Source organism: Eriocheir sinensis, chromosome 46, assembly GCF_024679095.1.
Source record: "Eriocheir sinensis breed Jianghai 21 chromosome 46, ASM2467909v1, whole genome shotgun sequence".
Taxonomy (NCBI): domain Eukaryota; kingdom Metazoa; phylum Arthropoda; class Malacostraca; order Decapoda; family Varunidae; genus Eriocheir; species Eriocheir sinensis.
Genome location: NC_066554.1, coordinates 12040410 through 12065409, shown reverse-complemented (window position 1 = coordinate 12065409; position 25000 = coordinate 12040410). Strand labels below are relative to the sequence as shown.

The 25000-nt window shown below is 42.6% G+C and overlaps 3 protein-coding genes across 17 annotated transcripts in view; 2 read left to right on the top strand and 1 right to left on the bottom strand.

Annotated features, from left to right (window-relative positions):
• The window catches only part of LOC126981133 (AP-1 complex subunit sigma-2-like), a 35179-nt gene extending 23568 nt beyond the window's left edge, over positions 1–11611 (top strand). For 7 of the 10 annotated variants that reach the window (XR_007733754.1, XR_007733758.1, XR_007733753.1 and 4 more), the window contains one exon: positions 1–5315. This exon is cut by the window's left edge. Coding sequence is in view for 3 of the 10 variants with exons in the window: in XM_050831849.1 (XP_050687806.1) it covers positions 2390–2446 (57 nt within the window). In the remaining 7 variants the exon portion in view is untranslated. Of the gene's footprint in view, positions 5316–9711 lie in introns of those variants that run through there. The other 3 variants (XM_050831852.1, XM_050831849.1, XM_050831851.1) reach the window with 3 other exon arrangements.
• Positions 11612–15390: 3779 nt separating this feature from the next.
• Positions 15391–20226, bottom strand: LOC126981132 (mediator of RNA polymerase II transcription subunit 4-like). 2 transcript variants are annotated; one of them, XR_007733752.1, is made up of 7 exons: positions 19747–20226; positions 19076–19190; positions 18538–18657; positions 18133–18304; positions 17915–18010; positions 15976–17116; positions 15391–15872 (listed from the first exon to the last, which is right to left on the bottom strand). XR_007733752.1 is itself a non-coding variant. In XM_050831848.1 (6 exons), the coding sequence occupies exons 1-6, from the start codon at positions 19809–19811 to the stop codon at positions 16950–16952; spliced, it is 735 nt and encodes a 244-aa protein (XP_050687805.1). In that variant the 5' UTR covers positions 19812–20226; the 3' UTR covers positions 15391–16949. The 2 variants fall into 2 exon arrangements, 1 of the variants encoding a protein (XP_050687805.1); XM_050831848.1 differs by having other exon boundaries at positions 15391–17116.
• Positions 20227–22662: 2436 nt separating this feature from the next.
• LOC126981130 (histone deacetylase 6-like) overlaps positions 22663–25000 on the top strand; it is a 49248-nt gene continuing 46910 nt past the window's right edge. For 2 of the 5 annotated variants that reach the window (XM_050831844.1, XM_050831843.1), the window contains exons 1-2: positions 22667–22876; positions 24161–24273. In XM_050831844.1, the coding sequence (XP_050687801.1) occupies positions 24162–24273 (112 nt within the window). In that variant the 5' untranslated portion in view covers positions 22667–22876; position 24161. Of the gene's footprint in view, positions 22877–22967; positions 23146–24160; positions 24274–25000 lie in introns of those variants that run through there. The other 3 variants (XM_050831842.1, XM_050831840.1, XM_050831841.1) reach the window with 3 other exon arrangements.

Here is a 25000-nt window from a genome sequence, read left to right as displayed (position 1 = left end):
AGAGAGTGGGTCCATGAAAATAGGGGAAACTATTATTATTATTATTATTATTATTATTATTATTATTATTATTATTATTATTTCTATGGGGTGAAGGAAAGGTTGGAATGGCTGCCAGTTAAGCATTTCAAAGTACAATGAGTTATTTCTTGAAGTTAAGTCTGTAGGGTCAGTATCATTGTTGTATAAGACTGTATAGTGTTCAGTAGGTGTGTGTGTGTGTGTGTATTACTTTACTTACCATTCACAAAGTACCGATCACTTCACAATAAAACATCAACCTTCCTTTCAACACATCAGCAAATTAAAAACCACGCATTCAGCAAGAAGACTTCAACTCCAGAACTGTTACAATTGTGCCCAGCCTCTACAATTGGGTGCTATTTAAATACTTGCTTCACCTTATTGCCATTTATCTCACTCTTGTGGTACTCCTTCAAAGAACGTCGTGTGTCATTCACCACGATATGATCACGAGCTGAACTTTCAATTGCCACCCACTACCCTCCCTGAGTAGACATTGTAGTTCAAGTGACTGATATCTGGGTATGGCTCGCAAATCAAAGTGTCTGCTAAGAATCTTAACCCCCAAAGGATGGCCAGCGTGATTGGGCGGAGAAAGGCAGCAAGGCGGGGTGCAGGAATTCCCGTCACACACTTTCCCACCGAAATATGTACTTCCCAACAACGATGCCAGCTTGTCTTACTCAGCCTCATATGTTTGCCGATTTCCGACCCCTAAACTGTGTCCTCCACCCTAATAACTGACTCCATATATAATTAACATTAAAATGGTTAATTATTGGTGCTTCTTGGCAATAGTTATGGGTCAGAAACTGGTAAATACAATGCTCTGAATAGGACAATCTGGTATCTGTGCTTCCCAATGTCATATCTCCGCCGTGCTGCAACCGAGGGATTTCTAGTTGACAGTGTAAAAGCACGATGAACTATTGTGTTTTGTCTGAAATGGCTACACAGGGCATTGCTGAAGAACACCTGTTTCAACAAATTTTAGCAACGTGGCGCACCCTCCGTGAGCAGAAAATCACCCTCTAGCCCTTCCTTTAGGGGTTAAGAATGCTGATCATGCCTTTCAATGTTTTAATCTCAAAGGTGATGGAATACCCTTGTTGTTTGGGTTTGTCTTGCTTACTCAGTGTGTGTGTGTGTGTGTGTGTGTGTGTGTATACCTACCTTGCCTCATCTTGCCTATACACAGCTTTCTAAAGGTGGGATTCAAACTCACACTGTTCACTTTACAACTATTTATTTTTTTGCAGTGAGGGAGGCAGTTCAAGGGCAAAACAAAAGACAAAAAATGTCCACTACACTTACACTTCACTTTTGGCACAGCTACATTTGGTGAAGCATTCCGCTCTTCAGTCAGTGTTCACTTTAGAGATCGGAATATTCTTACATCTTCATCAGTTCTTGTGTCCTGATGTTAACTTCCCATTGGTGATATTTTTTTCTCACCTCCCAATCACACATTTCTGAGAGCATAATATATTTCCTCTACTCCTTCCTTCAGTAAAGTATCCTATTCTTCAGTCTGTGTTCCGTTGAGAGATCGGAATATTCTTACATCTTTATCAGTTCTTGTTGTGTCCTTTCCATGGGTGATATTTCTTTTATTTTCACCTCCTAGTCACACATTTCTAGAGCATAATAATGTTTCCTTCCTTCTAATCTTCCATATATTCTTTTCTCCTTTTCATTCTTCCTTCATTTCTTCTTCCTCTTTCATCCTTTCTTCCTTTTTCTTTCCTTTCGTCTTTCTTTTCCTTCCTTTCTGTTTTCCTCTTTCCTCCTTTCTCTTCCTCTCCTCTTTCCTCTTCCTTCCATCCTTCCTCCTCTTCCCCTCCATCCTTCTTCCCTCTTTTTTCTCATCTTATCTCCTTTTTCCCTCTCCTCTAACTATCACTAGGCTCATAAAATTACCCAAGGAAATACTAACACAACCTCTCCGAAAGTCTTATTAAATGTGTGTGTGTATGTGTTTGGGTCCCGTAAAGCTTTGAGAATATGGAGTGTAATCTTTTCCCATCGCATTTTAAGTTTATTACACATCAGAAGCCTTGTCAGACTATCACTAGGCTCATAAAATTACCCATGGAAATACTACCAACACAACCTCTACTAAAGCCTGAACATATATGAGTGTGGGCCCCAAAATCTTTCCTATAGCAATGTGCCCACCTCTAATTCAACATCTAACCATCACTAGGCTCATAAAACAACCCCCCCATGGAAATACTAACACAAGGAAATTCAATGTGGGTGTGTGAGTTTGGAAAGGTTGAGAATATGGACTATAATTTTTTCCCATTGCAAAGCGTCAACCTCTAATTCGTGGTCTCTCTTTCTTCCCCCGACTCCCGTGTAGACTGAGGCAATGGACATGGCGGCTTATTATGCTGGTTACAATATTTTAGTGCTTTGAGGCCACTTCTTAGCAGCACACACCCAGCACCGGCACTGGCACCCGGCACTGTGCATGAGGCTGAGTGTGGCACGCTAGGCTCACTGAGGCCCTTCTGCACTTTGTTGTAACAGCGAAGAGTGTGTGTGTGTGTGTGTGTGTGTGTGTGTCAGGTGCAGAATTATCTGTATGGAATGATGTCATGTTCTCTAAAAGACTCATCACATTGCAAAAGAAAAAAAAAAACAGGAAAAGATCATATTTCTAAGTACCACAGACTTTACTGAGGAAAGGAAATGTCATCTAAACACTTATATACTCAAATAACTAAGTGCAAACCTATGACAAGGGTGTATTTGTAGGCCTAAGGATACAGTCTTTGCTTTGGTGATTTGGGTGAGGTCACACTTAATACCATACTGCTTGACCTGGTAGCTGCGGGGATCATGTTTTCTTAAAGGCTCCTCTAAGCGAACTAATGAGAAAAAATCATCACTCACGCAAATCATTATATATCAATGCATTTTTGATCAGTTTATGCATCCTCTATTTTGGAGGGGTTAAATCAAGCCTAAAATTTGGCCCGTTGCTGGTATGGGTAAAGCCACAAATTTGGCTCATCGCTGCTACCAGGTTAAAAGCCTTGTGGTTGTATTGTATGAGAGAGCATTGCCGCCCGGACTTATAAAACCTGTAAATCCACATCACTCTGTGCTTCACGCTGCTCTTCTCTTCCACAAACTCAACTCTACACCATGAAGCTTTGCCGGCACCCATTGCCACAACAACACGTGATGTATTGTATGAGTGGGAGGGAGCATTGCTGCCAGGACTTATAAAACCTGTAATTCTGCATCATTCTCTGTGCTTCCACAAACTCAACTCTACACCGTGAAGCTTTGCCAGCACCCATTGCCACAATAACGCGTGATAGTTTTGTATGAGTGGGAGGGGTCATTGCCGCCAGGACTTATAAAACCTGTAATTCTGCATCATTCTCTGTGCTTCCACAAACTCAACTCTACACCGTGAAGCTTTGCCGGCACCCTTGGCCACGACAACGTGCGATAGTATTGTATGAGTGGGAGGGGTCATTGCCGCCAGGACTTATAAAAACCTGTAGGTTGACATCATTCTCTGTGCTTCACGCTGCTCTGCTTTTCCACAAACTCAGCTCTACGCCGTGAAGCTTTGCCGGCACCCTTAGCCACAACAACACGCGATAGAGACGCTTCAGAAATGCTTATCTTGAGCACTATACACACACAAGTTTGTCCCACACCATAACCTTGGGCAGTAGGTCTCAGGGAGTGTTAACACCAGCTTTCTTTTAATAGGGTCAGTCAGTAGTGTTGAGGCTTTACCTTAAATTGGATTACTAAAACACTTTGGTAATGGGCCACTGGTTTTTTGCTTTGTTTGGCTTCGTTGTCCAGAGACACACGGATTAGAATTTGAAACTCTTATTTATTTAGTGTGATAAATTGATAACTTCCAGGAGTAGTATCTCATGTTTGAAGCATATATAGTACAGTTTAAATAGTTCGTACTCAGAAACACACACACACACACACACACTCACACACACACTCACACATTCACACACAGACACATACACACACACACACACACACACACACATATATGGATTAGTAAGGTGTGACAATGAAATGAAATAAAAGACAAGTTGATTTTAAGAGGCTGAGTTATGACAAAGGTAGGAGCTAGGTTATATCAGTTAGCTAGCTAGGTTATAACAGAGGTAGGCTAGGTTATAACAGAGCTAGCTAGGTTGATTATAACAGTGGAAGCAACTAGGTTAAAAAAGTGAGCTTGGTTGTAACAGGTCTGGCTAGGTTATAACAGAACTAGCTAGGTTGGTATTAAGAGACAGAAGGTAGGTTATAACGCAGGTATTAGTTAGGTTGGTTGTATCATAGTGAGGCTCTTCATCACCCCAGGAGTGAGCAAGTTTATTAATATGTTATCTCCCCTTTTCCTTTTCTAGGATGAAATCGTGGAAATGGCCCTTAGGGATATGGGTCTTATTTGAGGCTCTCTGTAACATTGCTCTCGAAGGCTCTCAAACCCACTTGACATGACATGCGGATGATATTATTACCATGAAACTTTGAACAATTTACATTTCTAAGTGTCATCGAGGATATTAACATTAGGGACAAGAAGTAAAAGAGTGTGCAATTACTTACATTAAGGGAATGGAGCATTTAGTGAGGTGGTCAGGCTTAGTTCTCACAGCCACTGTGGTGCATGCAGTCAGCAAACAAACAAGGTAGTGTATATCTTTACGCCCAGCCAGAGGTTCCTTTAGCGCTAAAACATCATGTGTGACGGCTTACAAGGAGACACACCATAGCTCTTACCTGTCCAAGGCAGGGAGAGGTGTCCAGGCAGCTTGTCCCTTCACACATCCTCTCTCCAGTCTGGTAGAAGCTTCAACTTTAACCTTTTCTCCATTTATGTGAGAATATTTATGCTTTAGATCACCTTAAATCTTAAAACAACAACAATATCTTCAGCCATGGCTTTGGACAGAGGCTGTGGCATGCTGCCTGGCTGTGCCTCTGGTGGTGCCCGGTGCACAGGTTCCGTCACCTCCACGAGGGTGAAATACTTTAGTTTTTGTTGACTGTACATATTCTCTTAGATCATCTACCTTCAACACCTGGGCAGCGAGGGGAAGGTGGGACTGACGGCCTCGGTCCCACCTCCCTTGCTGCCCTCCCTCTTAGACTCTGGGCTTGGAGAGTAGTGTACAGTAGTGGTGGCGGGCACGGGGCCAGCCATGCCCCCAGGGTCTCTCCCATGTAAGGTAGTGAGCCAGCATGTGCTGGTGGTGGTACAACTGCTGAAATAAACCTAATTTGCACCATAGCATTTTCTTCACCCTCTTCCCCCTAGTGGTCAGAGTATGTACCTTGGCCTTCTCCTAATGCTGCTCCTGCTAGTGGATGCATTGTCCTCCTTATATATATATATATATATATATATATATATATATATATATATATATATATATATATATATATATATATATATATATATATATATATATATATATATAAAACCCCTTCCTGGGCCTCTGCCAGAACCTCCTTCATACAGGTGAATATATGTATGTTTGTCCTTTTCATCATCAGCATCAGCATCATTTTCATCCTCATCATTATCATTGCCATGGCCACTTTTGAAAGTAAAATGAAAGCAGTGTTGAGGGCTGTCCATCAGTGGTGTGAGGGACACTGCTGCATGCACAACGCAGCACCACCAAGGCCCTCACTCTCCTCAATTGCACTGTCATGCCACGTGACACTTGTTTAAAAGTTATTAACCTCTTTAACGGGCTGGATCCCTGTGAGAGACCTGGTGAGTGCCACAAACCCCTACCACTGGCTGACATGACTGGGGAACTGTTGTAAGTCACACCCTGAGATCCATTGTAAAAGATGCTACCACCTGACCCCACTATCACACACACAGTTACTTGTCATCAGTAAGTTATAAACCACACACACGATGCCAGTCATATTACACATTAAGAAACTGATGGAAGCATACCTGGTATAATAAACAGCAATCCAGCTCCTTAACCCTGTCAAAAGAAAATACAAAATGCACTTGTCAACATTTTTCCTGACTCACCCATATCATGATGAATCCATATGGTTTCTTTTTATTATTATTGAGAGTAGTAGTAGTAATAGAAGTAGACCTAAGAGGACTTCATGTGTGCAGCTTTATAGATATATTTGAGCCTGAGGAACCCTCCACCATCAGGGTATTCAGATGGGGCACTCCACCAGTCTTCTCAATTTTTTATTTAATTATCGGAATAAAGACCCTGAGATTAATTTTAGAGGGCATTAGAGCCTTAGAGGTCATGAGGGTCCCATCTTTGTATAGCCCCTCCACTCACACACACATCCTTTTAGCTATGCCTCGGTGATGTTGTTTTAGGATAGGAAGACTCGGTTCTGTGCTGAGGGATAGGTAGCTGCTTCAAAAATGTGTATACAGATCTCGTCCTCATGACTATTATAATGCTTCAGATTTTATATAGTCTGTGCGAGCATGTCTAGGCGATTAATTTTAGGGGGAGCTACTCTTGAGACACTGCCGCCATCTAAGGGTTAATAGTATACTTTTATGGGATGTCTGGCACGAGGGAAACCTGATACCAAGCAAACATGACTTTCTTGAGACTAAGGGCTGCCTTCACAGTCACTTTGTTTGTTTTGATCGTTACCAGTGGCGGTGATCGACGCTATAGTTTTCCACGTGAAACTGGCCTATGGGGTAGTGGCGGCTGCAGAGGAGGCGAGAGGTGTTGAGAGTGTGTGGCAAGGTGCGGGGCTAGGCTAACCCTGCAGCCGCCACTACCCCATCGGCCAGTTTTATGTGGAAATACTATAGCGGCGATAACAGCCATTGGTAACTAGCTATTGAGGTAATGGTTGGGGCAGGAGAGAGAGAGAGAGTGTGTGTCTTATTCAAGGGGTAAATGTTTTGGTTGCATGGACAGAGTAGTATGTATGTAACCTTCCTCTTTTTTTTCTTTCTTCATTTCTTTTTCTTCTGCTGTTATTTCTGTTTTCTTTTTCAATCTTTTTTCTTGTGCTTATCTTTTCCTCCTCCTCCTCCTTTCTCTATTCATTCCTCCATTCCTCTTTCTACTTTTTCTTCCGCTGCTATTTCCTTTTTCTTTTCTTTTTCAATCTTTTTTTCTTGTGCTTATCTTTTCCTCCTCCTCTTTTCTCCATTCATTCCTCTATTCCTCTTTCTGCTTCTTCTCCTTTCTTCCCATTTCTTATGCCATTATCTTCTTTCTTTCATTTCTCTTTGTATTATATTCTGTTATTTTCTTTTTCTATCTTTTATTCTGTTTATTTTCCCCTCCTCCTCCTCCTCCTCATCCTCATCCTCCTCTTCCTTCATTCATTCACCTTTCCTCCTTTACACACACACACACACACACACACACACACACACACACAGGCACTTCATTCCCTTATAAAAAAAAATTTAAAAAATGAAGAAAAAGATGAAAAAAAAATATCCTCTCTCCAAGCAGCTTCATGCAATGGTAAGTAAGTGTCCTGCTTCACACTGTTGGGGACTGCATGCATGATGGGTGTGGTGGGCTTAGTGTGCTGGGTCTTGCAGTCCTGTCATCACTACAGGTTGAGAATCCCTTATCCGAAATTCCTGGGATCGAAAGTGTTGCGGATTTTTTTGGATTTCGGAATACAGTCGTCCCTCAAATAGTACGGTTTCCAATAGTTCGGTTTCGGTTTTATACGGATTGTCATAGAAGATCTTTTAAGGATTTTTAAATTCTCTGCTCGTCGGGAAATTTAAAAATCCTAAAAAATCTTCTGAGAAAATCCACATAAAACCAAAACTGAACTATTGGAAACCGTACTATTTGAGGGACGATTGTATTTTATCTGTCTGCAGGCACTTTTGACATTTTCAACAATATCTTTACACCACAGAGCACACAACACACGGTTATCACAATGAGTAACGAGCGAAGGTGTTACTGTGACGACCAGAGTTGCCAGGACTGTGTTGCCGCCCAATCCCATCCCTAAAGCCACCCAAACCCGCTACCTCAGTCTTAAAAAAACTTTCGGATTTTGGAATTTCGGGTAAGGGACTCTCAACCTGTACTAGAATCTGGGGCTTTTGTGCTACACTACTATACTGCTGCTGTGGCGTCTTACTGTGTTGTTGCCCTTGAGTTGCTGCTGCTTCTTCCAGTGCTGTCAGAACTGAAACTGGACAATTAACAAGTACACTCTTTTTAGTCTTTGTTTCATTCACTTATTTATTTTTTTCTTTCTACATGTCATGGGATGCAAATATGAAAGTTTGAATCAGTAACAAATACATTTTTTTTTTTTTTTTTTTTTTTTGTCTCACCCGTTTCTTTATTTTTGTCCACCAGCCCAGGGAGACAAGAATGAAATGGCTTGAATTATTACCCCAGTAGCTGCGGGGATCACGTTTCTCAAAGGCCCCTCCCTCTAAGCGAGAAAAACGAGAAAAAATCATCACTCGTGCAAACCATTTCATAATATGTATCAACGCATTTGTGATCAGTTTATGCATCATCTATTTTGGGGGGGTTTATATCATGGCAGAAATTTGGCCCGTCGCTGGTACACAGTAAAGCCACAAATTTTGCCCGTCACTGGTACACGGTAAAGCCACAAATTTTGCCCGTCACTGGTACACGGTAAAGCCACAAATTTGGCCCGTCACTGGTACACGGGAAAGCCACAAATTTGGCCCGTCGCTGGTACACGGTAAAGCCACAAATTTGGCCCGTCACTGGTACACGGTAAAGCCACAAATTTGGCCCGTCGCTGGTACACGGTAAAGCCACAAATTTGGCCCGTCACTGGTACACGGTAAAGCCACAAATTTGGCCCGTCGCTGGTACACGGTAAAGCCACAAATTTGGCCCGTCGCTGGTACACGGTAAAGCCACAAATTTGGCCCGTCGCTGGTACACGGTAAAGCCACAAATTTGGCCCGTCGCTGCTACACGGTAAAGCCACAAATTTGGCCCGTCGCTGCTACACGGTAAAGCCACAAATTTGGCCCGTCGCTGGTACACGGTAAAGCCACAAATTTGGCCCGTCGCTGCTACACGGTAAAGCCACAAATTTGGCCCGTCGCTGCTACCGGGTTAACAAGTACACTGCTCACTTTTTTGTCTGAATCACTTATTTCTTCATTTTGTCCACAAGTCAAGGGATGCAAGAATGAAATGGTGTGAAATATTAACAAGTACACTTTTCACTTTTTCGTCTCAGTCACTTATTTCTTCATTTTGTCCACAAGTCAAGGGATCCAGAAATGAAGCAGTTTGAATTATTATCTGCTGTTACTGATGTCTCATTCTGAAGTATAGAGGTTTGGTACATTTTCTTTTGATCTGCCGGAAGCCTTGGATGGGTGTTTGGTGCGAGTGGTGTGGCCTCGTAGTTGCTTCCAGGGTCTCTCTTTTTTTTTTTTTTTTTATGTGTTGCCTATAGTGCTGGAAGGCTGTCTTGAGGAGCCTAGTGGACAGCCCCGCCCCAGTCCACTGGTGGCACAGGCGAATATTATTTTACGTGCCTGCCGTGATGTGAGGCGTGCCATGCTGACCAAAGCTGAGGCCAGACATCACAGGTTTTAACTTTATCTTCCTTTCCGAGCTTCAGTTTCCCGGTGTTCTGCCTTGAGTAACAAGATGTACTTTTATCCCTTTGCAGGAGGAGACGCCCCAGGGTCTGTTTGAAGACCATGGGCTGGGCTAACGGACCTTCAACCAAACTAGTTCAATGACTAAGCTGCTGAGACTTGAAAAACAAAGAGAATATATATTTATAGTGTTGTGAGAACTGTATCCATCCATAGAATAATGCTTGTGTTGCAGTTAGCATATCAGCCTCTTGTCATCATTCATGGCTGATGCAAATGTTTAATATATACATACATGCTGAGGTCTTTATTAGTCATCATATAAGAGTGTGTGACTGGGTTAGCAACCACTGCCAGAGGGATGCAAATATACTTATACATGAAAATAAAAGGAAGTAGAGGGACATTGAAAAGGTGCATGGAAAAGAGAGAACTGAATCTGTCAACAAACCCTTACAAGCCTTACAAGCAGCAGGTTGAGTGAGGCTGCTGAGAATTTTACACATAACAAAAACACTGGCACCAGAACACTTATAGTACAGGAAAATAAGAAATGAAGGGAAATTGAAAAGTTGCACAGAAAAGAGAGAACGGAATCTATCAACAAACCCTTACAAGCAACAGGTTGAGTGAGCCTGTTGAGAATCTTATAATAAAAGCCCTGGATTCCAAAACACTCCCTGGTAGGTACTGGGTAAAGATTTAGTCCCAGCATAACCCAAGGTGACCCATTGTGACCCGTCCAGTGTTGGCAGGTCATCATACTCGGCACACTGTATTTTCCATAACTGTCGCAAAAGACCATCAGTAATCAACGGTTTTAACACAAACTTTAATTGAATGTTGTTATCTGTGAGGGTATACGAGTTTTAGGACACTTTTGCTTCTCATGTCAACTATTTCTAAAGGTCAAAGAGGGTGTCCGTCAGGTTCCAATGAGTGTTTCTTCAGGTTCATTGTACAGAAAAAGGGTCAAACCACCACCAGGGTCATAAACTACTCCTGGAAATGCCCACAACTCCTACGAGAGCCTTGTTAAATTTGTGTTCTTGGGCGACGAAATGTTTTATAATGCAGTGTTCTAAGTATGATGCTGTCTGTCTGTCCGTCATTTCTCTGCTTAACTCGCCATTACGTCCAACCTTCAAAGTACAACGTCGATGCTTCCTTTTCGCCTCATTACCCCGCCACTGATGATGCGTCCTGTGTTTTGATACAACTTTTTACAGAGCTGTAGTTACCAATAGTTTAAGTCCTATATAGGGGAAGTATAAGGAACAGTGTGTGTGTGTGTGTATGTGTGTGTGTGTGTGTGTTTATATATATACAAAACACAACTGAAGTAATGCTTGTAGTAGTAGTGTTTCCTTTACCAAGCTGCCAGTTATAATGTTGAGTGGTTCTGGTGGTCAGTGTGTTGCTACTCCATTCACTGCTGGTCATGTCTTGTGTTACTGATAGGAGGCGCTGGTGGGTAAAAATGCAGTGACTCAACAGAAGTAATGCTTGTCGTAATCTGTCCTTTACCAAGCTGCCAGTTATAATGTTGTGTTTCTAGTGGTCAGCGTCTTACTACTCCAGTTTGTTGTTCGTCTAGTGTTGCTGAAAGGAGGCACGGATGGGTGAGTACATAGTGACGTGTAGTGCATAGTGTTGCGTAAGGGAAGGGCAGCAGACTACAACCACCCAAAAATAAGAGAAAGCAAAGGGAGGCTGTTTCAAAGGCTTTCCCCTCGACCTTCAACTGAACAGAACTGGCCAGTGTGTTACGACTCCATTCACTGCTGGGCGTTTGTTTAATGTTATGGATAGAAGGCATTGAAGGATAAATACGTAGTGTTATGTAATGGTCACTGTGTTACTCCTCCATTCAGGGTCGGGCTTGTGTCGAGTGGTATGGTTAGAAGGCACTGATGGGTAAATACGCAGTGATGTGTAATGACTCCGTCCAAGCTCATAAGGAAAATAAGGTCATTGAACAAGTAGAAGAAGAAGAAACAAAAAAAATGATAAGCTGTGTAGTATGCCCATCCAGCCTCAGAAGGGAAATAAAGTGCATTTAACAAGAAAAAGAACAAGCATGAAAAGAAGGTATGTAGTGTGTCTGTCCAGCCCCACCATGGAAAGTGAGGACATTATATGAGAAGAAGATAATAACATGCAGTGTGTTGTGAAGTATCTCCTCCGTCCCTGTCACTATACATTCACCCATCACTGCCTTAGGGACGCTTTCACAGTCGTCTTGTTTGTTTTGATCGTTACCAATGGCTGTTATCGCCGCTATAGTATTTCCACTTAAAACTGGCTGATGGGGTAGTGGCGGCTGCAGGGTTAGCCTAGCCCCGCACCTTACCACACACTCTCAACACCTCTCGCTTCCTCTGCAGCCGCCACTACCCCATAGGCCAGTTTCACGTGGAAAACTATAGCATCGATCGTCGCCATTGGTAATGATCAAAACAAACAAAGTGACTGTGAAAGCGGCCCTTAGTGTTGTTGTCAGGGCACTTTTAAGTCCATATCTCTGGCCCTGTGGCACTGACAGCATCATTCACCAGTCACAAAGTTGCCTGACCTGTGTGGCCCTTCCTGAGTGCCGTGGAGAGTGACTGATCCTGCCCGTATGTCCATTTTTCCTGTGGCACCAGCGGCATTATTCACAAAGCTGCCTCACGTGTCCCTTACTAAGGTACTGAGTGCCTCTCATAATAACTTGCCCTTCCAATATGCCCCTTTGTTTTGCGACAGTTACCCTCACAAGTCACAAAGCTGCCTGACGTGTCCATTACTAAGGTACTGAGTGCCTCTCATAATAACTTGCCCTTCCAATATGCCCCTTTGTTTTGCGACAGTTACCCTCACAAGTCACAAAGCTGCCTGACGTGTCCCTTACTAATTCTGAGTGCCTCTCATAATAACTTGCCCTTCCAATATGCCCCTTTGTTTTGTGACAGTTACCCTCAAGTCACAAAGCTGCCTGACATGTCCATTACTAAAATACTGAGTGCCTTTGAGAATGACTTGCCTTCCAAGGCGTCCATTATTTTGTGACTGAGTTTCCTCAAGTCACAAAGCTGCCTGACATGTCCATTACTAAAATACTGAGTGCCTTTGAGAATGACTTGCCTTCCCCAGACGTCCATTATTTCCTGTGGCACTGAGAGTTTCCTTCACCAGTCACAAAGCTGCTTAACCTGACCCTTATTAAAATACTGAGTGCCTTTGAGAGTGACTTGCCTTCCCCAGACGTCCATTTATCCTGTGGCATTGGCGGCATCATACACAAAGCTGCTTAACCTGACCCTTATTAAAATACTGAGTGCCTTTGAGAGTGACTTACCCTCCCCAGACGTCCATTTATCCTGTGGCATTGGCGGCATCATACACAAAGTTGCCTGACCTGACCCCTATTAAAATACTGAGTGCCTTTGAGAGTGACTTACCCTCCCCAGACGTCCATTATTCCCTGTGGCATTTTCCCTCACAAGTCACAGAATTGCCTTACATGACCTTTATAGAAAAACTGAGTGCCTGTAAAGGTAGTGATTTGCCCTCCCCAGATATCCATAGGGAGGTTGAACACAGGAGTGAGGCATTATTTCCTACTGTTCTGTTACAAGCAAGTTATTTTTTCTCCTTTTACTCTGTGTGTGTGTGTGTGTTGTGGCAGGTTACGTTCGGGCATTCAGTGACAAGACGTATTAACCCCAGATACCTTTTGCAGGGCCTAATATTGTACTGTATTGTTTAGGTTGAATGGATAACATATGTAACTGATAACCTGCCTCTTGCCAGTTGTCTTAAGAGATTGTCATGTGTGTGGCAGGCCTTGATTCCTGTAGAAGACAAGTTTATTTCACTTGTATTGGTTTTCACACCGAGGGCGAAGGTGGCTTATTATACAGTTATTAGTGTTGGCAGGTTCCTGTCGCATGAACTGTGGTATCTCTGTGTGTATTTACCAAGTGTTTGTATACAGGATTTGAGCTGTAAGTTTATAAGACCTGTATTGGTTTCCACACAGGGCAAAAGTAGCTTATTATACAGTTATGAGTGTTGGCAGTATTGGGAGATTACTGTGGCATGAGCTGTGGTATCTCTGTGTGTGTATTTACCGAGTTGTTGTGTGCAGGATTTGAGCTGTAAGTTTATAAGACCTGTATTGGTTTCCACACAGGGCAAAAGTAGCTTATTACAATAGCTTGGTGTTATCGCGATAAGTCATCGCGATACTTTATTGCTGATAACAAAATCGGGTTATCAGCCTTCCGCTACTCATTTAAATATATATCGGTATCTTCGTTACTTTTGTAACCAAACTAGCGATAATCGCTACATTTTTCCGCTTCAGAAAAATAACGTCTCCTCCCTACTGCGCATGCGTGGCCCGGGCGCCCGGTGCTGTATAGAAAAAACTTCGGGGTATGAAATATCTTCGGTGAAGAGATTTCATACTTAGATCATTAACATTAAAACACTAGGTTATTTTTAATGTTAGACTAAAAAATCAGAGAGAAAAATCACTTAACTTTGCCCCAAAAATGATTATTCACTGCCTCAAATTTGATATTCCATATTCGTTTGTGAGCATGCCATGGTATTGAAGGCACCCGGTGTTGTGTTATTTGGTGTCCCATCGTCAAAAGCTGGCGTTTTTGTTTACAAACACTGGTCTCGTGAACCACGCATGTTCAGACCAGTAAGCATAGCCCTGTACAGTCTCACAAAGCTTTTAACACATTAAGAGTTGCTGGAAGGCTGAATCAGACATACAATACCACCATTCTCGCTGTTTCTAGAACGACACTCTGTACATATAAAATATAACTCGTACAGAGTGTCGCTCTAGGTAGAAACAGCGGGGATGGTGGTAGTGGTACTGTGTCTGATTCAGCCTTCCAGCAACTCTTAATTACGGTTAAAAAGCTTTGTGAGACTGTACAGGTCTACGCTTGCTGGTCTGAGCATGCGCAGTTCACGAGAGACCAGTGTTTGTAAACAGAAGCGCCAGCTTTGACGGTGGGGACGCCAAATAACACAACACCAGTTCAGGCATTTCTAATATTACCGTCCATGTGTAGGCTACATGTCAACGTGTGGTTTTCAGGTTTTGTAAGTTTTCTGAAATACAGATAATGAAAATTTGAATTCATCTATGTTTTTTATTTGAAATATCAATATAGTATTGTTTTCGCCAATCGGACTTATTGCAAGCAAGTATCAGAATTGTGGATTTATATCAGGTATCGGTTATCGGTTATCACCTATATTTGTGTTTCCAGTTAACAAATATTGGTTATCACCGATAAAGTTTTCCATTATCAGTCATCGGTTATCGGGAATAAGGTTTTCTGTTATCGTGCCCACCAATGCTTATTATAGTTATTAGTGTTGGCAGTATTGGGAAGTTCCTGTGGCATGAGTTGTGGTATCTGTGTGTGTATTTACCAAGTGTTTATATGCAGGATTTGAGTTGTAAGTTTATAAGACTTGTATTGGTTTCCACACAGATGGCAAAAGTAGCTTATTATATATATTAATGTTGGCAGTATTGGGAAGTTCCTGAGGCATGAGCTGTGGTATCTGTGTGTGTGTGTGTGTGTATTTACCGAGTTGTCGTGTGCAGGATTTGAGCTAACTTGTGCTGTCTTGTGTCCAACTCTGCTTCAAATTCAGGATGTTCTTAACTCAGATTACCTCCACATCCAAGCTATTCCAAGTATTTATGATTCTATCTGGGAAAACAAATATTCTTATACCCATTCCACATCTTGCATTTTTATTAATGTTCATATCCCTTTGTCTTTCCATTATCTCTTAACACAGCAAGCCTTCTGTCTACATGAGTGAATGCCATGATTAAGGGCCTCTTTCACAGTCACTTTGTTTGTTTTGATCATTACTAATGGCGGCGATCGACGCTATAGTTTTCCACGTGAAACTGGCCTATGGGGTAGTGGCAGCTGCAGAGGAAGCAAGAGGTGTTGAGCGTGTGGTAAGGTGCGGGGCTAGGCTAACCCCGCAGCCGCCACTACCCCATCGGCCAGTTTTACGTGGAAATTCTATAGCGGCGATTGGTGCCATTGGTAACTATCAAAACAAACAAAATGACTGAAAGCGGCCCTAAGACACCTTTCGCTTGTTTCCAGTTTATGCCCCCATGTCTGTGTCTTTCCACTACCCCCTAACAACAAGTCTTCTGTCTTACACGAGTGAATGCCATGATTGTCACCTTTCTCTTCAGGTTTCCAGTTTATGCCCCCATGCCTGTGTCTTTCCACTACCCCCTAACAACAAGTCTTCTGTCTTACACGAGTGAATGCCATGATTGTCACCTTGCTCTTTTCTTGCAATGTAGGATACCCAGGTTGTGGTCTCATTGTATTGCAGTTCTCCTCAGCTTGGTATCATTATCATTGCCACTCTGTATTCTTTCCAGCATGCATATGTGTTTTTTTTTCAGGAGGTGACCACACAACCACGGCTGCATAATCTAGTCTTGATCTTACCATAGATGTAAACACTTGTAGCATCTCATCCTTGTAGTTACATGTCACTTTAATACTGACTGCTTTGTGGGTTTTTATTTCATTTATGCTGCATTAGATTCTTATAAGTGTGTGTAGCCCTGAAGAACATTAGCAACTTGCCTGCCAACCATGTAACTCAGTATTAAGGACAGTATGCATAATTTTCATGGAATATTATGTTTATTGATAGTCATTCACTTTGAAGGAGCTAAGCTAGACTGTATCCTAGTGAACATGTTTTCTATCTTCCACCCAGAGGTTTTTATGTAGCTAAACATTTTGACAGGAGAGATGGTCAGTCACATCTTGCCATGTGAGGCCCTCCTCCTCCTGTCACACGGTTTGTTGAACACACTTCAGGGCAAACAGTTACGACGTTGTGTGCCTACAAAGTTCTTGTTTCATTTTGAAGTGTAAACCCATTTCAATATGCGTATGTACTCATCTGTCACTCATATGGCAAGTCAAATATATTACAAAAACTGCACTTTTATTTTAATTAAACAATATGAAAATCCTTGTCCAGAGAATTACATAACACTTGACATTTGCTCAGCACAACACTGGTCCAGCCTGGCACGGAGGAAGCACTCAGCGGTCTGCAGGGTGCTTGCTGCCCTTCAGCGCCTCCCTGGGCAGCCAGCCAGGCAAGTCAACACTGACAGTTGGCACACAGGGCAAGAAGCTAAACTTTTTCTGTGTTAGCAAGGAGTTCTATGCCCTGGACCAGAGCAGGCAGTGGAAGGGGGCCACAAGGGATGTCTAGGGTGTCACTTAGGTCACTGAGAGTCCGAGGAAGAGGAGGAGGAGGAGTCTGTGCTCATCACCTCCACGTCCTCCTGCTCCTTCTTCTCCACCACCACCGAGGTGTGGTTGCCCACGTGCACCTGCAGGTCCCCCGTGGGCTGCCAGGAGAAGGTGCCGCCCAGCCCTGAGGAGGTTGGCTCTGAGACAGGATAGGAAGGGGTGAGAACATTATAAAGCAAGCCTTGACAATGCAATATTATGAAGTAAGTCACACTACAGATATTACAACCAATCAGGACTTCTCTGGAACACCCACAAATATTATGATGTAGATAACACTATTAACTAAGGAGAAAGGGTCACACCACTGCCATCAGACACCTGCAAACATTGTTAACCATAGGATAAGTGTATTAACTCCTGCTGCACATTACTAAAGATAAGTGGCTAAGGTATCAAGGGTGCTGAGAGGAAAAGGAAAGGCATGTGAAAGGAAAGTGGGAAGGAAAACATGAGCCTGGAAATACACTGAGCCGGCATGTTGTAAGGCCTGCATAAGCAATAAATATATCATCAATAATTGCTTTAGTTACTCTCAAAGCTACAAGTGATTGCTGCTTCCAGGTAATTAACATGCATTGTTGCTGAGAACAATTTTCACTGCAATTCCTCATGCCATTGAAGGTAACTCAGTGGTAGAACAAGAGCTGAATCTAAGCAACTCTCATCCTACGACACCTCCATGCTTGCTCCTCCACCCTTCCACAGCTCACCCGGCTCCCTCATCCCTCAATATTGTCCATACTAGAGTCATCTGCCCTTTGAGCCACAGCATTACAGACTTACCCATGATCACTGAGTGTCAACCAAGTGGGTCGGCCCTCAGACTGACCCTCACTTAAATTCTATGGATACTAAAGATGGAAATGAATGCCAGGCTGACCTACTAAAAGTGGTATACAAAACATGAATGTGAGAGAGGATGGGGACCACTCACCTGCATGATGTCCTCTGGCCAGGGAGTCTGCCAGGTGTGAGTGTGTGTGCAGCGCGTGTCCGTTCTGCCCAAGGAATCCAGCGCGCATCTCCAGATCTATTCAAACAAGAGACAAAACAAGAACATAAGAATAGTAAAATAAATGCCCTACATGAGTCTCCATTTAGCAGGGCAGTGCAGCACAGTGTGGCTATGACCCAAGACTCCTGAGCACTGACCGATGGGGTAGGGCCGGCGGGGGTCGCCCTGCTGCCAGGTGTCTGGCGCTGAGACAGAGTGTGTGGAGGAGATGCGGTGAGCGTACTTGATGAGCTCCTCGCTGTTGACGGGACGTTTGTTGGCACGCAGGATGCTCTGCATTTTCTGCCGGGCCTGATAGAGCGCCATGGACTGGTGGAAAGACACATTCCTTGTTAGGGTTTACACTAGGATTAGTGAGGATACATATGCAAGTTAGCCACAGGTGAAATCACAGTAGAAAATTGTGAGGATATGTATGCAAGTTAACCACAAGAAAAGTCAAAGGAGAGACAATAAATACTTCCACTTATTACATATTCAAGCACACAGAACATCTCTCTGACTCGAGATGTGTGTGTGTGTGTGTGTAGAGTGAGACCCACCAGCATGTGATGGGCATCATAGAGCTGCTTCTCCAGCTGCAGGATCATCTGGTCGTGGCGGTCCACCTCGGCCTGCACCGTGTCCATGATGCTGGCTATCCTGGCTTGGTCGTTGGCCAGCTGGAACACAGACAAACACACACACTCACTACTACACAGCAACAGCCTTCCTTACACTGTATATCTTCCTTCCTTCTATAGGCTGAACTCTTTCAAGAAGGGAGTTTCAAGACACCTTTGGTATTAAACTGATAATATCCTTTTAATTTCAAACCTTTACTTTAATTTTTTTTCCCAAGGTCTTTCATTATGAGAAGTAAGCTAGTAAGAGGAAGCATAGGAAAGGGGGAACTTGAGGTGTATAATTGGTAGATTCACTTTAAATGTTTCCTTCAGCTGACTATCTGTGTATGAAAAGTAATTAATAGGAACATGGAGAACTAAGAGGTAATTGTTCTTCCAGTCTTTGTACATGATAAGTAAGCAAGAGGAGGTGTATGAACAGGGAGAACTTGAGGTATATAATTGGAAGACTCACCTTAATGGTTTCCTTGAGCTCACTGTCTTTGTGTATGAGGAGTTCAATGAGCTGTGACAGGTCGGCTGGGGAAAGACGCTGCTGCTTGGGGGCGATGCTGTTCTCGAGGAGCTCCCTGCAGGGGAAAAAATCCTTGATGTTGTCATTCTGTAAACTAAAGACAATAATGTGATATGCAAACTTCTGTGTATAACATTAAGTTGACCCCTTGACTGTAGATTAACTACAAGAAGACATCACCAAGCTACATGAATGCAACAAAAAGTGGCTGCTACAATTCAATGAAGAAAAATGTAGTCCTGCACCTTGGGAGGGAATATCCAGCATACCAATACCACACGGGCAACACTCCACTATCCACCACAGAGGAAAAGAAAGACATGGGAGTATATGTTACCAGCCTACCAGTGAAGGCCAATCATAGCAGACGGGTTAAGCATTGCAGTTTTCCTGGTTAATATCAGGCTGCAATAAGTATATACAACCTAACCAATCACATTCAATTTGCAAATGAATGTTGGGGGCCAAAGAGTGGACTAAATGGTGTGAAATGCCCTAAAAAAGTCCCAGGGTGCAGCGGGCCATGGCTGACTGACTCCCAGCACCCCTGAGTTGCTGACCTCAGCGCCCTTTGTCCCCAAGGCTTAGGGTTCCACTGAGTTGTGTCTTACTTGGATATGAGCTCCGTGTCGTCGATGAGGGAAAGCAGCTTCTCCTTGGTGCTGATGGACGCCATGCTGGTCACTGGTCAGTACTCAGCACCACCGCGACTGTCACTCACTCGATCAGCACTCAGTACCAGGCTTATTCTTCTTCTGTGGACCTGTGACGCTTTTTATCGCCTCCAGGGTCTTCAGACACCGTTATCTGCCTTCCTTTATGGCCTGGAATTATTTTTCTCTTCGTGTCCAGCCAGTCAGCACTTCAGCAGGACTCAGCGCCACACCAGTCTCCTACTTCTAAGGCCCTCTGACGCCTTCTATATCTTCCTGGGTCTTTATACGCCTTGATCTCCCTTCTTTTGCTGCCTGTAATTACTCTTATCTCTTCGTGTCAGCAGGAGTCAGCAGGAGCCAGCAGCAAGCGGTCAGCGGCGTACTCAGCATCAGTGTCAACTCTTTGGTGTCAACAGTCCACCGTTGCCAGATTATCGTACTCAGAGCCTCGTATTTACTGGTTTCTGAGTCATAGCTATTGCCAAAAAGCACCAATAATTAACCATTTTAACGATAAATATATATGAGGGCAGTTATTGGGGTCAAGGAAGTAGTTTTTGGGTGGAAAATTGGCTAACACAGGAGGCAGAGTGCGACAATCTGACACAACCTCTCAGCACATTGTTTGTTTACCTTTTATTTTTTTGGTGTATTTCTTGAGTATATATTAAAATAAAGCTTAAGATATATTTTATATGGACGGAAATGAACAAAAAAGACGGTTCTAAAGTAGTATGACTGTCAGATTATGGAGTAAATTGGTTCTTTGTGGTTCTCTTACTGGTTCTATTACATTATGTATATATTTTTGTGTACGTAAAAAAAAAAAGTATATTCTAAATGGACGGAAATGAACCAAAAAGACGGTTCTAAAGTAATATGACTCAGATTATGGAGTAAATTGGTTCTTTGTGGTTCTCTTATATACTGGTTCGTATTCTATTATGTATATATTTTTGTGTACGTAAAAAAAAAACAAGTATATTCTTAATGGACTGAAATGGAAAATAAACGGTTTTAGAGTTATATGACTGTCAAATAATGGCGTTCTTTGTGGTTCGTCTCTGTGGTTTTCTCGGCTCTCTATAATGGCTACCTATACTCTTTTTACACTACAAACACATAATCAATGACGTATTCCATACGAGTGGCGAGGAATATAACTTATAATTATCCTAAAAGGCTGATTGAGTCATGACTTTTGAATCCATTATCGCTGCGGGTCACAAAATACCTTAATATGATTGATTGATTGATTGATTGATAGTTTATTGTTGCAGGTAAACAACAAGGGAGAAGGGAGGATATAACAGTGAGCCATTATTGGGTTAAAAACTAGCAAGAAAGAGAGAAAAACAATTAAAAAGGCTACAAATGAAGAAAAACTGTGGTGTAAAAAGCCCCAATTAAATTAAGATGCGACAGAGGAGAAATGACTTTTGAATCCATAATCGCTGCGGGTCACAATACCTTAATTAATAACAGTGAGCCATTATTAGGTTAAAAACTAGCAAGAAAGAGAGAAAAACAATTGAAAAGGCTACAAAGGAAGAAAAATTGTGGTGTATAAAGCCCCAATTGATTGATTGATTGATAGTTTATTGTTGCAGGTAAACAACAAGGGAGAAGGGAGGAACATGCCATCCCTACCCCCAGGCAGGACAGAGTGAGATTATACAAATATTAATACATGTGAAGGGAGCACCAGGAAATTAAAAAGATACAATGGTAGGAACCCCAATTGAATTAAGATGCGACAGAGGACAAATGACTTTTGAATCCATAATCGCTGCGGGTCACAATACCTTAATTAATAACAGTGAGCCATTATTAGGTTAAAAACTAGCAAGAATGAGAGAAAAACAATTGAAAAGGCTACAAAGGAAGAAAAATTGTGGTGTATAAAGCCCCAATTGATTGATTGATTGATAGTTTATTGTTGCAGGTAAACAACAAGGGAGAAGGGAGGAACATGCCATCCCTACCCCCAGGCAGGACAGAGTGAGATTATACAAATATTAATACATGTGAAGGGAGCACCAGGAAATTAAAAAGATACAATGGTAGGAACCCCAATTGAATTAAGATGCGACAGAGGACAAATGACTTTTGAATCCATTATCGCTGCGGGTCACAATACCTTAATTAATAACAGTGAGCCATTATTAGGTTAAAAACTAGCAAGAAAGAGAGAAAAACAATTGAAAAGGCTACAAAGGAAGAAAAATTGTGGTGTATATAAAGCCTCAATTAATTAAGATGCGACAGAGGACAAATTTTTAATGACTTGAATCCATTATCGCTGCGGGTCACAATACCTTAATTAATAACAGTGAGCCATTATTGGGTTAAAAACTAGCAAGAAAGAGAGAAAAACAATTAAAAAGGCTACAAATGAAGAAAAACTGTGGTGTAAAAAGCCCCAATTAAATTAAGATGCGACAGAGGAGAAATGACTTTTGAGTCCATAATCGCTGCGGGTCACAATACCTTAATTAATAACAGTGAGCCATTATTAGGTTAAAAACTAGCAAGAATGAGAGAAAAACAATTGAAAAGGCTACAAAGGAAGAAAAATTGTGGTGTATAAAGCCCCAATTGAATTAAGATGCGACAGAGGACAAATTTTTAATGACTTTTGAATCCATTATCGCTGCGGGTCACAATACCTTAATTAATAACAGTGAGCCATTATTAGATTAAAATTTAGCAAGAAAGAGAGAAAAACAATTGAAAAGGCTACAAAGGAAGAAAAACTGTGGTGTATAAAGCCCCAATTAATTAAGATGCGACATATCGTAGAGTCATGACTTTTGAATCCATTATCGCTGCGGATCTTAATACATTATAACAGTGAGCCATTATTGGGTTAAAAACTAGCAACAAAGAGAGAAAAACATTAACAAGGCTACAAAGGAATGAAAATTATTGTGTAAAGCCCCAAGAAGCAACAGAAAGCATCATCATCAGCTCCAAAGAGGAAGAGGAGGAGTGAGGAGGAGGCTGGCGGCCGGGCGCTCTGCTGCCTCACACCTGTCAAAGTTTGGACGTTTTCTCGACTATGAGGACGTGAGCACCGCGCCGCGTGAGTACCCGGGGCACGCGGGGACCATTACTGTCCATTGTGTGCCGTGTGTGGCCTGGCGGGGACACATAACGGCTAGTGTGTGGCTGTGTGTCAGTGTGTGGCTGTGTGTCAGTGTGTGGCTGTCATCTCCGTGTAGGGATGCTGCTGGGACTGACGCAACGCTACACACCCTGCCCGACGCTCTTGTGCCCCACCATTATGACAGCTTGAAAAAGGCTTAGCTGGGCATTCCTAAGCTTAGGTGAAGCTGATCCAACAAGGGGAAGGTGATGATGAAGTGTGTGATCGGTATCGTCAAGACGCCCTTTGGTGTTCCTCCAGTATTACACCCGCCGCTCCGGGCAGTTACTGAGATGGCTTGTACTATTCAGCTTTCCTTATAACCATTCCTCCCTGCAGAAACAGTTCAATGGGCGTCTGCTCTTCCTGTTGAGTGGGTGGTGCATGACACACACAAGGGGTCAAGGGTGGACAAAGTTCCCCCCTAAGGAGGTGATGACATATTTGGATATTTTAAATTAAGGAAGGGTTGATGGGGGTCAAAGCCCCACCCAGCAGGTGATGTTAAATTTGAATAGATCTGTTAAGTCTAGTGGTGGGGTGCTGTGCAGTGACTTGCACTGTGTTGCTCTCCAGTGAGTATCAGCTGTGCATTGCTCAGAGTCTTGTGTAATATTGCACTCATGCCGCTGCACAAGAGCAAAATTAGTTACACTTGCACAACAAAATTAGTGCTTGTGCAAGGTCCTTTATTGGTTGTGATGCCTGCCAATGGTTATTATATTATTTTTGATAAATTCTTGATATGCTTTGCAAGGATATAGATATTGGTTATCATGTCAGGCTTGATGAGGTTGTGAAACAATAACAATGGACTTAGAAAACCCAAGCCACCTAACTCTATAATTAAAGAGGCTTGCCCCCCTGGCCCCTCCCCAAGGTAAAACGTATACGAAAATGCATTATAATAATAATTCTTTCACATGCTAAATTACTACGAATATTGGTTTGGAGTGGTTATTCTTAAGTTTTGCCAAAACATGTAGTGGTAGCGTATGGGTTCAGTGTCGGCCTCTGCAATACCGCACAGTGTGTCTCAGGGTATTTGCCTTACTTTCTGCATTTATCCCCAAAATAATGTGTCCACAAGGTTCTGTTTTATGATAATTGAATTTCTGCATTTAAAATTATTGAAAATCGCCCCATATTGAAAACTTTGAGCAAATATCGCCACTGAAATATATGTTAACCAGTTGATGAAGGTGAACTTTTGTGTTGCAGGATGACGGAAGACAAGCCCCAGAAGAAGACGTCGGCCAGGAACCCCCCACGAGGTCAGCCTCCTGCGGGGGGCTCGGCAGTGGCAGCAACCGATGGCAAGTCTGGAGAAGCAGGTGAGGCAGAGGTCGAGGCTGGCCAGCTCTGGTCTTTGTTAGTAGGTCAAGGGAATGGGAAGCTTTTTTTTTTTTTTTTTTTTTTGTGTGTGTGTGTGTGTAATTGAAGCAGCTCAAGGGAAAAAAAAAAAAAAAAGCCCACTAAGCATTGCTCCTATAAAAGTAAATAGAAGTGAATGGTCTGGAGAGAGGTCAGTTACAGATGGAGAGGCGTCTTGATATTCCCCTCTTGAAAGAGTTCAAGTCGTAGGCGGGAGGGAAGAATTACAGACAAAGGAAGGCTGTTTGTTCCAGAGTGTACCAGCGAAAGGGATAAAGGAATGCAGATGGTGGTTTACTCTTTCATAAGGGATTTATATAGCATAGGAATGAGCTTGAGTAGAAAGTCATGTGCAGCTTAATGTGAGTTTTTTCCCCTTTATTACTAGGCAGCGTTAGAAGTCCAGGCTTTAGGGATAGGAAAAGCAAGATGCCCACAATGCAGTACAGTTTACGTGGCATAATTAAAATTGCTACATTCTACTCATGGTTAGTCAGTAAGATACAATCTGATTGACAGATTATGACCCCCACACACACTCACACATACAGGTGAAGGATAATCATTTTACATATCTGATGTGTGTGAGAGAGAGAGAGAGAGAGAGATTATAGGTTGGGGGAGAGGGATGATGAGATTATGATGGAAAAGAGAGAGAGAGAGAGAGAGAGAGAGAGAGAGAGAGAG

Excerpts from the sequence above, each read along its gene's own strand:
- LOC126981132 (XM_050831848.1), bottom strand. The coding sequence starts at position 19,811 with ATGGCGTCCATCAGCACCAAGGAGAAGCTGCTTTCCCTCATCGACGAC. Across the intron at positions 18,658-19,075 it reads AGCTCAAGGAAACCATTAAG|CTGGCCAACGACCAAGCCAG; the intron begins GTGAGTCTTCCA and ends TCTGTGTTCCAG. Across the intron at positions 18,305-18,537 it reads ATGATGCCCATCACATGCTG|TCCATGGCGCTCTATCAGGC; the intron begins GTGGGTCTCACT and ends TCTTTCCACCAG.